At 35.9% G+C, this 16,108-nt stretch overlaps 2 protein-coding genes across 4 annotated transcripts; one reads left to right on the forward strand and one right to left on the reverse strand.

Annotated features, from left to right (window-relative positions):
- The first annotated feature begins 37 nt into the window (after window positions 1-37).
- LOC132911293 (protein AF-9) lies at window positions 38-6,299 on the forward strand. Of its 2 annotated transcripts, XM_060967853.1 has the most exons (4): window positions 38-250; window positions 493-658; window positions 736-1,004; window positions 1,086-6,299. In XM_060967853.1, exons 1-4 carry the CDS (start codon window positions 218-220, stop codon window positions 2,877-2,879), a joined length of 2,262 nt encoding a protein of 753 aa, XP_060823836.1. In that variant the 5' UTR covers window positions 38-217; the 3' UTR covers window positions 2,880-6,299. The 2 variants fall into 2 exon arrangements, with proteins under 2 accessions (XP_060823836.1, XP_060823837.1); XM_060967854.1 differs by having other exon boundaries at window positions 38-658.
- On the reverse strand, window positions 5,997-12,955 carry LOC132911295 (tropomyosin-1). 2 transcript variants are annotated; one of them, XM_060967857.1, is made up of 7 exons: window positions 12,771-12,941; window positions 9,441-9,731; window positions 9,025-9,158; window positions 8,758-8,946; window positions 8,429-8,504; window positions 8,222-8,354; window positions 5,997-6,373 (listed from the first exon to the last, which is right to left on the reverse strand). In XM_060967857.1, the coding sequence occupies exons 2-7, from the start codon at window positions 9,678-9,680 to the stop codon at window positions 6,291-6,293; spliced, it is 855 nt and encodes a 284-aa protein (XP_060823840.1). In that variant the 5' UTR covers window positions 9,681-9,731; window positions 12,771-12,941; the 3' UTR covers window positions 5,997-6,290. The 2 variants fall into 2 exon arrangements, with proteins under 2 accessions (XP_060823840.1, XP_060823841.1); XM_060967858.1 differs by lacking the exon at window positions 5,997-6,373 and adding an exon at window positions 7,490-7,695 and having other exon boundaries at window positions 12,771-12,955.
- Between the last annotated feature and the right edge of the window lie 3,153 nt (window positions 12,956-16,108).

Genomic DNA, 16,108 nt, shown 5'->3' on the forward strand with positions numbered 1-16,108 from the left:
ACAGACAATAGCGTTTTCCTATAGATGGCAGCACAGTCGTACATTTTTAAGTCTAGTGTACGCAGTAACGAGTATGGCGACTAGTTCTCGTTGATGTAGAGTTTACCTGTTGATAATCGAATCAGATTTGGCTTAAAGGAAATTTTTGAATTATCGTAGTACTAACGAGGCGATTTGCCTCCAACAAAATCCTAATTTATCACAATATTCTGCTCTAATGAGGTGGCCAACATTTTCATACAAAACAAGTGTAAGCAAACGATGTATCAGTATTTCAAGTATACGAAAGTTAGGAAAGAAGTGTTGTCATTGCTTTTACATTTAGCATAAATTGTTGGACAATGATTTTCAACATCACAAATAGTTTGTAAAGGATCAAATAGTTAAGAATTCATCAGAGTTTTCATTCACATGTAACGAGATAAATGAAAATGTAATGTAATTGTTGTGTTTACCCGCATAATTAGCTCTCTCTGTTTTTCCTTGAAAAAGCGTGTATCAAAAAATTCGTATGAGAGAATGGCAATTCGCATTACACTAGAATGTGGACACTCATCAATGTTACGTATGCGTACCACCCCTCAGGGCTATACTCATGATTGGGAATTATTTGTGCGGGGTATTGACAACGCTGATATTCACCACTATGTTGAGAAAGGTAAATATACTTTTAATGAAATAGCATAGAAATTCCATAGATACAAATCTTCTGACTTGTTTTGGTTTATATTCTAGTGGTTTTTCAATTGCATCAAACATTCTCAAAACCAAAGAGAATCTTAAAAGAACCACCATTTGTGTTAAAAGAGTCTGGTTATGCGGGTTTTGAGATTCCAATACATATTTATTTAAAAAATAAAGATGAAGGTAGCAAAAAGATAGAAATTTTATATGACCTCAACTTACAATTTAGTGGTCCTGCGATTACAAATGTCATAAGACATACTGAAATAATTAATAATCCTTCAGATGATTTTAGAAGGAAACTGTTGAAGGGTGGTGGTGTAAGTATATCTAATCTTATTTATATACGTTCTTATCTTCCTATATAAATTATAATATTAAACTAGATATTATATGTTTAGGTTCTCGTGTCTAGTTCTGAAAATTCAGTTGAAAAAATCGAGCCTAAAGCATTAACTATGGTTGGTAAACCAAAGTTGGGTGGAAGTGAGTCGAAGAAGCACAAAAATACAGAACCAAGAACTACAAGTTCTTTTGCTGAATTATTCGGGACACCTCTGAAACCTACAAAAGTTTCTCAGGACACTAAGAAGTCTACACCAGTAGATAGATCCTCGGCTTCTAAATCGTTAATTACCACAGAGAAGTCTGATAAAGTGGACAAAACAAAGCCTAAGGATAGTCCTCATAAAGATACTAAAAAGGAGAAAGTAGACGATAAAAAAGATAAAAAGATCAAAGAGCAACTTAAAGATAAAAATCGAAGTAAGGAGAAATCAAAAAGGTCTACCAGTCCTGGAAATAAGAGTCATTCTAGCCCTTCTAATAAAAGACCGCCATCACCTCCATCAGCTGGAATAAAAAGAGCTTGTAGTCCGTCTCTGCCTCCTGCAAAAAGGCCAGTTTCTCCAAAATCAAAGGAGAAGGAAATGAAAAAAGTAACGTTTGAAAAAGAGAAAGATAAGAGTAAAGAAAAAGACAAGGTAAAAGATAGTTCTAAAAATGTTGTCGATGCTTCTAAGGGTGAAAAGAAAAAAGACAAAAAAAAGCATAAAGAAGATAAGGATAAAGAACGAAAGGATAAGTATAAAGAAGGAGAACGGCCTCCTTCAAAGGAATCTATAAAAGTAGCCGAGAAGAAAAATAAATCAGAGAAATCTGAGAAAGATAAGAGTCAAGAGTACAAATCGGTCAAAGATGGGAGAAAGTCGCCGAAACCTCTGAAGGAGAGTGAGAAGCCAAAGGATGAGAAATTATCGAAGACAGAAAGATCTGAAAAGACCGAGAAGTCTGAGAAGGCGAAGGACAGTAAGAATGAAAAAGACAAGCAGAAGCACAAGCATAAAAAAAGAGAAAAAAAAGATAAACGGGATAGTAGCAAAGATAGGGACAAGAAAGAAAAACGCGACAGGATAAAGTCCTCAACAGAGAAGCAAAATAATGTGCCTATTTCAGTAACGAATTCCCTTTCAATTCTGGAAATGCCAGAAAGGGATAGTAGCGATTCAGCGCCATCTGTAGATGACGATTCCTTCCCTGAGTCAAAATTAGTGCCTATAGTTAAAAAAGATCAAGAGAATTTAACGGTCTCTACACCGCCGACGGAATTGACGAAACCACTTTCACCTGCAATTCCTACAGACATTAAAAAGGATAAGGTAGACCGAAACAAAAGGGACAGATCTAAAGGAGGTAAAGGGGAAGAAAAAGAAGTCCGTAGAAGGAAACGACGAAGTGATAGTAAAGGCGATGAAGATCATGTGGTTAAAAGAGAAAAGGATAGAGGTCATTCGACGTCACCTCCTTTGGAGCCCGTCTCTTCAAGTCAATCACCAGTCGTAGTGGATCAGGAAATTATTCATATGAAAGATAAGGATGATCGTGGTGTTATGGAACAAGTCGCCGAGAAGCGTATCGAGGCGGAAGCGGAACAAGTGGCCCCTGATTCAACGAATAGTACTTTGGTTGATTCAGACATAGGAGATCCGCCAGTGTTTTCTGAAGACTATGTGTCACAATTAAAAGATTTGCAGCAGAAGATAATGACTTTGCAAGATAATCAAGAGTTACAGAGAGTTGTTCAGGTAATCGCAGAAACCGGTCAATACGAGATCACAAAAAAGACATTCGATTTTGATCTGTGTGCTTTGGATCGTAGAACGGTACAGCGTTTACAACAATTCTTTGCATCGTGACCGTCTGTAGCGTAAATCATGACACCTTTTATTATAAATTATTATTATTCTATGTATTAAGTCATTAAGTTATTTGAGCTTATAAAAGAAAGTTCTTTATATTAATATATATATGTATATATATATTAATATATATATATATATATACACATATATAAAACAAGTAATATACAGGACCCCAGGAGAAATTTTGTAGATACCAATGACCTGTGCAAAGAGAGGAGTCTACTTTTGCCTGGGTATACGATTCAGATTTTGCATACTTTCCTCTTAATATGCCAACTGTGTACTTTCGATTGCCTTAACCCGGAAAACGTGCGTAACTGATCTATGGAAAAAAATGCTGATTATGAATCACAGCTAGATATGACATTGCTTATAATTCTAGTTTTTTTATCGTTCACCGGATCAGCTTATTTTCTTACATTTTTATATATTTCCAGCACTTGTTATTTTTACATTGTTTTATAGACATATAAATAATACATAATCTGTGGAAAGGATAGATTAAGAATCGTATATTGCATTTTTATGTAATATAAAGTATTCACTGTTTCTTTCAAAAACATTAAAATCTGCAATGCAGTTTTATTTATGTAGATGCAATATATACACATATATATGTATGCATTATATATACATGTATGTGATGTACATATAATGTTACATATGTCTATTACAAACATATATTTGATTTCTTGTATGGTAAAGATATATAAAAGATTATGTTAACTTTAATGATGTTAATGGGAAACGTTCAAGGATTTCGTGTATCATATTGCCTTCTACATAGATATATTCTTGATATCTTTCGAAGAATTTAGCGTAGGTTCATCTATGTGAACCGAGGGTGATTATTATATTTATTGATATTTTCATATGGGATGTAATTAAAGTAAGAAATGTATGGAAATATCGTTTGATAACTTATATTTTATGTTAATGCTCGTTTATATATTCCATTATTATTATTATTATTAGTTTACTATTATTATTATCATCAATGTTACTATCATGTAAAATACATTGTAGAAACGATGAGATTTGTTTCAACGAGTCATCATGGTCTCTCAATCAGAAATATTTGGCACGCAGTGACAATGCATTCTATGCAATGTCATATTTTGTATTCACTTCTACAGAGAATTTTGTAAGTATTATTAAAGTGAATTAGGTATAAATAATATCGATACGTCACATCAGAAAGAAAAACTAGAAGCATCCTGACCATAAACTTCGCTATAAATTTTTTTTCACTACGCGTCAATGTTTTATCTTTGTGTTAGTCTCATGATCCATTGGAGTTGCATTTAATTCGAGTGGAAATCGATATTTCGATTTATGAATAGAGCATGTGCCTGTGTCATGTATTTTCATTTTATTTATAATTTTTATCATGCAAATTATATCGATATATGTATATCGATGTATGTATAGATTACAGTTGTATTTACCATGTCATTACTGAGTGGTGTTGCGTGCAATTGATAGCCCAAATAGTCTAAAGTTTTTGATAATGTTATCAATAGGTAATGATTGTATATTAGATAAATACTGTGGTAGTTTTTATAGTTTTTGTAGTGCATTATTTATTGTATTAGAGAAAGAAATATCTTGAATATTGATTAAACGAGGAAATATATTTCGATTCACGTTAATTGGCGTCATACGTATCGAAATGTTTTTTTCTATGTTCGTCTTTGCTCAGTAATTTGAGCATATTTGCGTTGCCAAAACTTTAGTAACATTAATTGATATTAAGTGATAATAACGTTACAGAAAGGTGATCGCGATGAAAGAGATTCAAGACTAATAACATGGTCTTTAGGCAAATTGAACTGACCTATCACTCATGAAATTACAGTATGATTTCTTTTTTCACTCGCTATTTTATGCTTTTGAGCAGTCCTATTTATTTTATTGGAATTATACTCATCAAATGGTAATCAAAGAAATTATTTTAGAACTGGGACATTATTAGAAACAACAGGATGGCTACATACTCTAATGTTATATTCAGATCATCGGTATATCGTTTACATTGTTATTAATTGAATAATTTTAACTGATCATTCGAACCATAAAGTTTTATAAAATCTACCCTTTGTTAGCCGAATATTAAGAGTTTAAACGTCGTTTCTCTCCATAGAAGATATTTTATTCAATCCCGTATCAATAAAGTTTCAAAAAGAATATTTGAGTATCCTAATGTTAAGTAAACGTCACAAGATACATTTGTATTTTATCGTTTTATCATTAGGACGATAAGTATTTCACGGAATAATGCGTAGTTTTAACAACGAGAATGATTGCGGCAGAAAGTTTATCTTAGCGTAACTTTTGTATCAACATGTTCATTGTCTTTGGTCGTTACAGTTTTTTGATACACATTATATACAATTACATAATACCTGAGTTTTGGATGTTTTTCTTGTTTTGTAGAAATTATTCATGTTTTACAGATGAGTTTGTATATTTTTGTTCGTTGCATGCTTGAGTTTTAACTGAGTGTTATGTTTCCGTGGGTGGTGTCATACGTGTCTAATTAAGTGTGTATATTTGTGAAAATAAAGTGATCCCGAGTACTCGCGGGCCATTGAAATAGTCTAATGTTGTATAAAGATTATGCACAACCACGCGAAGCAACGTTTCTAAATAATTACCAAATGTAAATAGTAGATAAGCAAATGTGTGTATGATTAATCATGATTTTCGAGGATATAGTACAAGACAGCACTCCTGAATTGATATATCATTCGGTGTACATTTATGCGTTCATTGTACATTTAATAAGTACATTGATGACTAATAAACATCTTATATAACTGTGCCTCTATAAAAATATGTCACGATAATTTTCAAATTAGAAAGAAGGAAATCCAGCAGGTCTATTCCCAACGTATACATATAAACGAGAAATCTCTTTTTATTTCCATGTAGTTGATAATCATTGAATTTTTTTATACTCACCTCTCCTTGCTGCAAGTCGACGACGATACTTTTAATAAAACATTCCGTATAGCAAGCGAGATATAGAAATAGAGAAAGAGACAGATACGGATCCTGCTAAAGATAGAAGTAGCTTTCCGATTCGAAATCTACTAAAAGTCCTTGCAATTAGTAACGAGATACCACATTACAGCAGTTTATTGGGTGTAATATTTCGTACAACAGTGTAACAGAGTAAAATTCCTTACGGATCTCCATACATTGACCATCTTCGTCGCGGTAACGTCGTACAACTAGACAAATAATATTTGATTTCCGACGATCTGTTCTCAGCCTCAGTGCTTTTTTGGCCGATCGTGCAACGATTGGTCGCCTTTTGGAGTCCTTGATGCGTAACATTGCAGTTCCATCCCCACGCATGACATTGTAATTATAGTAGGAAGCACAAAAGATCGAAATAACTTAGTATCCTGCCAATTCGGCGAACGTGGAGTCCATCTCGTCGGCGAGTGACTTGTATCTATCCTTGTTGATGCCCAATTCGTCTGGAAAAGTTGATAAAATAATCGAATTGCTGATATATTTCCTTCTTTGATTTTAGTAACATTTTACATCTAACGACTCGTTTTACATCTAATCAAGAACGATCCTACGAATTTTCTACTTGATTCTTGTGCATTTGCCCGGTAAACAGTTGCACTTCGTTCAGAATTGGAAACGTTTCGGGTAACTCGGTTCAACGAGCTTTCGTTTACCGGTCAAGCACGGTTCGATACACTACTTATTTTAATGAACCTAAGTCACAGTTTGCAATTAATGTGAACATAGAGATCATCAGAGTTTGTTCGCTATTGAAAGTATGTTAACCCCTACGCAAAAAGAAGTTATATTAGATGGAAATGTTATGATGCAACGACATTCATCCTAAAGAAAAAAAAAAAAAAAAAAAGAAAAGAAAAAGAATAAAAGCACACTTATAGCTTGATCAAAATATAGGAATGTCGTACAACGTGGTGTATGTCAGTGTGCTCGTACAATTCGAAATTGTACACAAAATGCATCGTGTGAAAGGAAATGTTAAACGAAGCGGTTAATACTTTATCACTTTACTCGAAGCATGTAAGTATCGTGAGGTATAGTATACCTTTGCAGGAGTCTAAGACAAAACAGTTTTACAAGGGATTGGTAAATGTACCTGACGTACGACGGCCCACATAAACGTGCGAAGCTTTTTGTTTTATTTTATTCTGTTAAGTGCCTTGTGTGTGTATGTTCATGTGTTCTTGTACGCGTATATTAATAGACAATGCTTAACGTAAACGACAAGTACTAATTAATCTGTTCTTATAAAAAAACTAAGCAAAGCGCTCCCAAATCGGACGATTGAAACAGTGATCGGATAGCAAATAAAAAAAGAAAAAAGAAGAGAAATCGCAAGAGAATTAAATCGAACGGAACTTTAAACATGAACGATGATCGATAAAAAAGAATGATATTTTCGGTTTTACATGAGCGTGAGAACGCAAGAAAAAAAGCAAAAAAAAAAAAAAAAAACGGAGAATGCACTTTTAACATCTTCCTTGTTGGTTTTTCGGTCGTAAAAAGTAAAAATTACGCCCAAATTTGGAAGCTATTGCAGCGGAAAAGAAGAAAAAATCAGCTAAAGCGGAAAAGTATCTTTGAAAGAGAGAAGATAACGATACAGAAATAGCTAAATATGTTTCGTGTACAGGAATAAACGAGAAAATTTGAAACGACTATGGATGATATTTTTTTTTTTTTTTTTAGTAGCCAGAAAGCTCAGAGAATGTCTTGTCCAATTCTTCGCAAATCGTTTTGCGTTTCTCCTTCTGCTGGTGCAATATGTCTGCAAAGAAAATCAGTTGCGTTGCACGATAAAGTGTCGCTTGTTAACGCGGATATCTATTAACGAACACTACCTTCGCAATCTCTGTAACTATAAGGAAATTTATGCGAGTAAAAATGGATATATTTTTTTTAAATCACTCTCTTACTCATACTCAGTGGAAAGTCGCGGCTCGACTAAATTTATCAACGTAACTTGAAAATATTCGTAATAATTAATCGACTTGCGACGTGTGCAGCATTTACTAAAGTGTGTTTGACGTTATTCAAGGTTGACAAATTGGCCACGAGTCTTTGATTCCATTCCAGTAGAATTGAATAACGGAAGCGTTGCTGTCAATTTGCCAAATTACGTCAGACACCCGTTTAGATTCGGTGCAAAGTACTCTGAGATCACTCTGCAGCAACGGAGTAGTAAATATTTGTAAAGAAATAAATTCGTTCCTTATTTAAGAAAATACGCTGCTTAAACGGTGTTAATCCAGTAAAGAGGGTGTTAGAACGAAAGGAAATCATTTCGACTTTACCTTCGAGCCTGTCGACCTCCTTCTGGAGTTTCTTAACAGTTTTCTCAGCAAATTCGGCACGAGCTTCAGCTTCCTTTAGTTTCACTGTTAAGGTCTTGAGCTGACGCTTGAACTCCTCGACTCTTTGATTAGCCTAATCGAATCCAGTCAGTCAAATTGTTTATCCGAAATGCGTTCTCAAACACCGTGAAAAATCGACAAACTCACCTTCTCTTCGGATACTTCCAAAGATTTCAAGCTGTTACCGACCACTTTAAGTTCCTCTTCAAGCTCCATGATCTTGCTGTAACGTTGCAAATAGTACGTTTTAAGTAAAAACAATTATTTACGAGTAGACTGTGAATTTTTCATATTGTTGTAAGTAATTAGAATAAAACGGAGATTCGTTTCACTTTCTAAAATTTATGATGCGAGTACTCACTCTACCGTTGTAGATTCTAAGGATTCTTATGGATTCTATCGCATCGTTAAGTTTTATGTAAACACGTAGAAAGCAGCAATCTATTTACGAATAACATTCCTCGGGGGCAACTTACGCTTCACCAGACTTGACTCGATCCTCAGCGACTTCCAACTCGTCTTCAACAAAGGCCAGCTTTCGCGATACTTCGTCCGATTTCCCATCAGCGTCCTCGGCAAGCAGACGCGCTTCTTTCAGTTGATTCGTCAGCTGATCCATCCTCTCTTCATCCTGTTGCGCGCGGTTTTCCAATACTTTGCACATACTGCAATTATGTTCGTTAACATAATTCCGTCTCTACCTATCGTACAATAGTTTCACTATTGACTTTCTCAACATTTACCGGCTAGATTCGTCGGCAGCCTGAGAAGCTTCGGCCAACTTGGCAGTGGCAGTGTTCAATCGTTCCTCGGATCTCTCCAAGTCCTCCTCAATCAATTGTACTTTTCGGTTCAGAGCGGCGACCTCGGATTCGGCCTGAAATTAGAAAGCTCTCGTGACTCATTGGCCTTTTAAAAAAAGGGGAGCACAGGGCGAAACAGATGATCCCTCGTGTTACGAGGCACCATAGCTAGCGTAAAACTGCGTCACACTGAGTCATCGATCTTAAAACGAAGGTATAAAACTACGGTATAAATATAAATAAAATTTCTCGGCGAAAAATTGACTTGGACCTGGTCCAAGGTAAACTGGAGCAATGACAGAACTAGGGCGAAATCCTTAATCGTAACAGACTAACGGAAACATTAGGTTACTCACGTTAGTCAGAGCTTTCTCTTTTTCTTCGAGATCCTTGTTGGCCTGATCCAGGGCTTGTTTATTGGCTTGAAGGTCGGCTTCAACCTGGGTAAGCTTCTTTTGTAATTCACCTACTTCCTCGTTGACCTTATCCGCACGCATATTCGCCTCCTTTGCCTGTCCTTCACAGGCATCGGCTTTATCCATCGCATTATCCTTTTCAAGCTTCATCGCTTGCATCTTCTTCTTGATCGCGTCCATGGTGGCGGCCTTTTTCTTTTGCCGGCTTCCTTCAAGAAACTATCGAGTTCACTGAAATTTTCCATGATCCTTTCTCTTAACGATTGATCGAACACCGCTTCTAGTGGTCTCTCTGATTAGACGTTAAAAATTTCGAAACACTTGAAACGTGGCAATCGATGTTTGTCTGTTCGATGAAACAGCATAAACTTCGATTTCCCGATGTTAGTGGAATTATATCAACGGGTTTAATCTTGACAGACAAATCAGATTATCGATTTCAGATAAATAGCAAGGGGTCTTTGTTCTTCTACGACGCGATAATCGTCTCGTAGAAATATATCTTTTACACTTGCGAGGAGATTTATATAGAAGTTACGAGTCACTCACTGTGAACATACACTTGATAGAAAATTAGTATACGTTTTACAGTCTTAAATACGTAATCAGCGTCAAAAAATGGGCTCATTCGATATAATAGTTAATTGACCGTTTAAATATTTCGATGAACTCTATGAAATACACGTTCTAAATATATATCTCGTAATTTCTATATACATTTTCGGTTTTGTTTCAAGCTACGTCAACGTAATCATGACAATTGCCTCTACAGCGCTAATGAAATTTCGAAAGGTTTTGTATGACACGTATATACAATATATGAAGACAACAGGGTAAGAAGAATTATAAATCACATTTTATATCTTATTGTTATATATCTTTGAACTTAGCAAATTCTCTGCTCTTTTAATTGCGTATTTTATGTTAAAATACCCTTCCCAGACATAAGGCGCTATCGAAATCAAAAGACCAACAAGAATGCGACGCTACCTCCTGTGATCTTCATATTCATACATGGTCTCTACATGAATTCGAATACTTTGATGATCCACCGTATACATATGTTTCACGGCTGTGACTCGTCATCGTTTTAACCCTGAAAATAAACGGATGGGTCCGCGAATAAAGTAGGCGATGGGCTTGCATATTTTCACGATCGTAGGGAGTTCTGCGAGTCATAATCCGGCAGATGATACCGTCCGGCTTCGCGATGACGAGGAACGGGGCACATCGGTGCGTCTACGGAAATAGCATCCATAGGCAGGCTCTATAAATATGCGCGGAACGACGAGGAGAGGACGGCGGCCGACGTTAGTGAGGCCGCGAGGCGAGGAGTCCAAAAAGCACGAGCGTAACCCAGAAGAACGGGCTTTACTTGGCCGCCACCGACGACCGACATTCGATCTAACTGCCGCGTATTAATAGCATTTACGAAATCATCGTCGCCACCTCGCGATCTCGCGGTTCGATCCTGCATATTCGGTTCTTGGGATTTGTCAAGCTATAGGAAATGTTTTTTTTTTTATTTCACTCGTTATTCCCAATTTTTCCAATTGGAAGCACATAGACCAAGACCCGATTAGCCTTTTAATTGTGAATAGAGTAAAGAATTTATACAGTGCACCTCGTATGAACAGATATATAAAATATACAAAGTAGAAGTACTTGCGATGATGTTTAACCGAACACGCTGAATCTGATCTCCATTTCGGCTCCGTTTCTTTCGCTACGTTCACGAGCATACGAATTTACATAAACGTCAGCAGTGTACTTATCGCAACAATATCACAGATATTGTTGTTAACCTATGACGAATATATCGATCAACCGATCGATCGGCCTTTGATCGACGAAACCTGGATTAATTTTGGGGACATCTAAGCTACACGGTGGATAACGATGCATATATTTCGTAGTCGTTGGAATGTAAACAAGGTGTAGGATCGTAGAAGAGACGGGAATATTTCAATTCATTAAATCGATTATTCGATAGCTGAATGACTACATTCGACCCTATTTCCGGGTATTAATAGCATCTGGAAAGTTTTGGCATTTTGTTACCCATGGGTGCCAAAATGACATCACTGTCCATCATTCTCGGTGGTCAATAACAATAGCGAATTGCTCGGGTTATTTAATCGCAAACAGGCGTTGTTAGATGTTTAGCGGATGAATTTTGGTTGCCTTTAAGGTTCAAGCGAGACTACGGATATTAATGGTGTAAAAAGATCGTTATGCGAATGCTACTTACGACATTGCGTTTTGTTAGATCCAAAAGTAAATTCCCGAAGCGTTAGCAGAGCTGTTGTTAATTGGCAGCGGTTAATATGTTGCAAAAGCGCTCCGGTTCCTTACACCGTTGGTCTTCCTGCAAGCATTTAAACCACTAATATACTTTAATCGCGTAGACAATTTGATGTATCAATGCAGATAGGATGGATGATTCGATCGTAACGATTGATTATAATTAATATCGAGTTGGGCTTTTCAAAATACGCAGTATTCGTCGAATTCACTAGGCAAACGTTAGCGGTTGAAAATAGCACACGTAAACGAAACGATTCGATGATGGCAACCGGTTTATTTTTGCCGCAAAGTGGACCACAATATTTCCTCTTTTCGGGATTTCTCATTAACATTTATAACATTTTCGTTATCTGAAATTTTAACGTTGATTATAGCCAACGAAAAATTGTATCGTAAAACGAGGTACTAACATGACGTACGTTTGTTAATGGTAAGCGGTGTTACGTTAGGATTAACGCTACTTACAAGCATCGCCAAAGCAGTTTTTTGTCAAAAACCTTCGAGACGGAAGCTCCCCGAAGCCAAAGCGGATTAATTCGCTTCCAGAGCCTTCTCCGTGGCTGGCACCGTTTCGTTGCAAGTCAAGTATTTTCTACGTGCGTTTTTCAACTTGAAGCTTGTTAGTCGAAGAAGCAGCTCCATTAGTAGCGTAATAAGTCTTCGTGGTAACAAAAATTCAACGATTAGTCCAACTATACAGTCTTCTTTCACCGAACGTTCCATCGTCGAAGATGAAAATCTTCGACATCCTCAAGTTTCTCGCATTGGTGAATTTTGCACCAGTTCTCACGCACACGTCCATCCACATCCTTCCTCCCTTTCTTTCTTTCACACTCGCGTCACGATCACCGATCCATGGAACAAAAGATAGTCGAGCATCGAGAGAACGAGGTGTAGAAACAGCCAGAGATTAAAAAAAGAGAAGCGATCGGTCGGGGAAGAATTTCGTGATAATTCACTTACCTAACCCGAGCGAGTAGAGTGGCGCGAGTCGAGTGTTCCGAGGGTGCTTCGTAAAGCTTCTTGCTCGACGAGGACGCGGGTAATCGAGGCGAAGCCGAAGGTGGGGAGCCCAAAAATGGACCGCCACAGAAAATTCTACGGGGGTGGGGTCCTCCGCGTTTATTTTCTGCTCGTGCCTCCTCGAAAATTTCTCTCACCTTCCAATCGGAAGACACTGGCTGGATTCAGTGATTTTCCAATTTACAGATCAATTTCGAATTACGAAATATGTTTATGATCAACCGTTCAATTTATCTTATCGGCGTTTAAGATAGATTTTATTAGTCGATTTTGTTATTTATCTGTTAGTAGATGTAAAGACAACTAAGTTGCTGCCTCTACGTTGAATCGATTTATAGATATACATTTATGGAGTACATCGTACTAGTATATATATATTTATAGATGGATTTCGAATTGCGAAACGAAATTTTCCCAGGAGACTCGTTTAATGATTTTAAGAATGTTGAAGATACGTTTTAACGATTCTGTTATTAGGAATTGATTATAAATCAATTCCGTGATTTCTAATGAAGATATTGTTTCACTATATATTTTGAAGCTAACAGATATTAATCTTGACATTCTTAAAACACGGCAATAGATGTATAAGATGATCTCGAGGGGCATTAATTTTCAATTAAAAAATGAAACTAGAAGGCGATTCATTTTCAATTGAAAGTAGAAAAACTAGAACTGCGAAACAAAATCGATAAATTTATCTAAATAAGGCACATCATTAATTCAACATCTAATATACGAAATCATTGATTATATTAGTGGTATTAATATTATGATATTAGTAGTATTTTTATTATACAACGTTATAGGTCAGAACATTAGAGAATTGAAACAAAAGAACACGATAACGATTTTAACGATTCGACCATGGCCTGTTTCGTTGTTCGTTACTATTTTCGAGTGTTTTGCAGTGTGTTATACATTATACACCGAATAGGAGCTTTTAACTAGCTACAATCAGACGGTCAGAAATAATAAACGTCTAGCTTGGTAGCTCGAGTAACAAGCTTTGAAAAAAGGCGTAAATATGCGTAAGATTACTAATACGTAGATGTTCATCGCGATGGTGTTTGTATCGTCCAAATGTATGGACCATAGAACCACAGTCATTACGATTAAAAATATTTTTCGGTTGCACTTGTGCAACCTTGTCTAGTCGACATGAAAGATCACGTCTGCTATATATGTAGGTCAATATATTAAATCGTTCTCCCAAGTTCTAAGAACGATTCTTTACCTTCACTTTTTTCCATACCAACAATAAATAAAATTTTGTAACATCGTTCTGCTTTGTTAGAAATGTCGCTATGAATTCGGTGCTTAAAATATCTACCTCTATTCCGGCAGAGAATCAAAAAGCTTTCAAAAGTTTGCAACAGGATTATCAAGTGTACAGGCTCGTTTAACGTTCTGATTGATCTAAATAAATCTCTCATAGTAAATGTCACTTTTATGGTCTATAATACAATACAAAATTGTTAGAATTGCAATAATATTTTATAATTTAATAGTCGAAAGTATTGAAGTTTTATTATCTGCCGTAAATATTACAAAGATATAGAGATCAGAATTATAGTGATTTTTATTTATTATATAGATTTATTTATTGTGATTGAAACAAAAAATTATAACTATTTAATCTGAACTTAATGCAATAATGTGATACAACTAAAGACAACAAAATTTAATTACTCAACTTACAACCTACAACTAACAACTCACAACAACTTATGAGTAACGATTTAACTCGCAACTACTCGCAATTCAGTCGGAACTCCAACTACAAAACTATAAATTATTTTTTTTTTTTTTACGTGGAGGAACTTTCACATGCACCAGCGTTTTCTGGGGAGAGGGCGCGGAATAGTACTGGAAAAAAAAATTTTTTTTTTTTTTTTTTACGTGGAGGAAATCTTCATAGACACCTTATCACTCAAGTATAGCGGGGGGACATATACTAAGTGGTTACTACCCTTTTAGGTGTGCCGGATTTCTACCGGCTAAAACCTCCACGGGCGGGTACAGTAGATTAGTACGAGAATCGATCTCCTCATTATCATCCTGGTGCGTGCACTTTCCTTACCAATCACTCGTTGAAAGTAATACAACGATATGGCAAGGAGGATTCTCCACTTGCCGTTGTAATTACTTCAAGAGATTATTTTGGTTTCTCTCTCGTTCATTACTGCAAATCAGCGAGAATCGAACTCGTGACACATGTCCTTTCTACTGCTTATGGCTCTTAACGAGCGTAGCTGTTCAACCCGCCGATTATTTACTAATCGTTCACTCATCACCTTCTACATCAACGTGTCCTCTATACCAGAGTTTTCAGTATTACTACACAGACACGTGTTTTACAGGTGGTGATCCAACATGATCACGTAAACCTTATTTAATTATCCAATGTCCTAAAAAGCCACGGGCATATTGTCCATCGGAATTTCCCATTTTTCTCAGCACTTTTATTGTTTTCCATCTGTAGTTCATTGGAATTTCTCCAAGAGTTTTCCCACGATACTACAACGTGATCACTTGTTATTTTAACAGATCTGTCAGTTCTTACCATGATAATAAATTCTTCATTACGTCAGCAGGTGGTATGGTACAGGCTATTTAAAAAATAGCATCACGGATTTTTTTGCTCTAAAAACGTTAGTTCGCAACGTCAATAGTATGTAAATAAAAACATGTATCATAATTTGAGATCAAATCCATCTTGTATAATGATATATTGGTTATTAATATTAATAAGTTAATAAGTGACAAGTTACAGGTCACAAAATACTTTTTTATAATTTTACAATTGTATACCACATAGAATAATCAGTTGACTTTTAATTCGTAAAATTTATATATAAAACGTTATTTGTTTTACTACCAATCTTACTTAGTTCTTTATTATAATACCGATAACTTGTAAGATCAAAAATTTTATTTGTAACATTAAATTCATTCTGCACGAGAGCGCAAGAAACGAGAAAAATCACTCTGTTCTTGTCCTTCTTGCGATATTAATTAATCACCGCATCATAATCATTATCATTAGACACTGAGTAAAAATCTCAAAAAACCGTCGTTTCTACTATCCCGTGCTATTGCATTCGAAAATATATGTAGCGATCTAATAGAAACGAAAAGCAGTGGCAACCTTCAACGTCATCTCGTTTCCAAACCAACAGTATAAATACACCTGCATAAGCATACAACACAAATAGAAATCTTTCCAGACGGAGTTCATAGTGAATGGATCTATCGTGGAAAGCTTGTAGATATTC

Source organism: Bombus pascuorum, chromosome 10, assembly GCF_905332965.1.
Source record: "Bombus pascuorum chromosome 10, iyBomPasc1.1, whole genome shotgun sequence".
In the NCBI taxonomy this organism is placed as follows: domain Eukaryota; kingdom Metazoa; phylum Arthropoda; class Insecta; order Hymenoptera; family Apidae; genus Bombus; species Bombus pascuorum.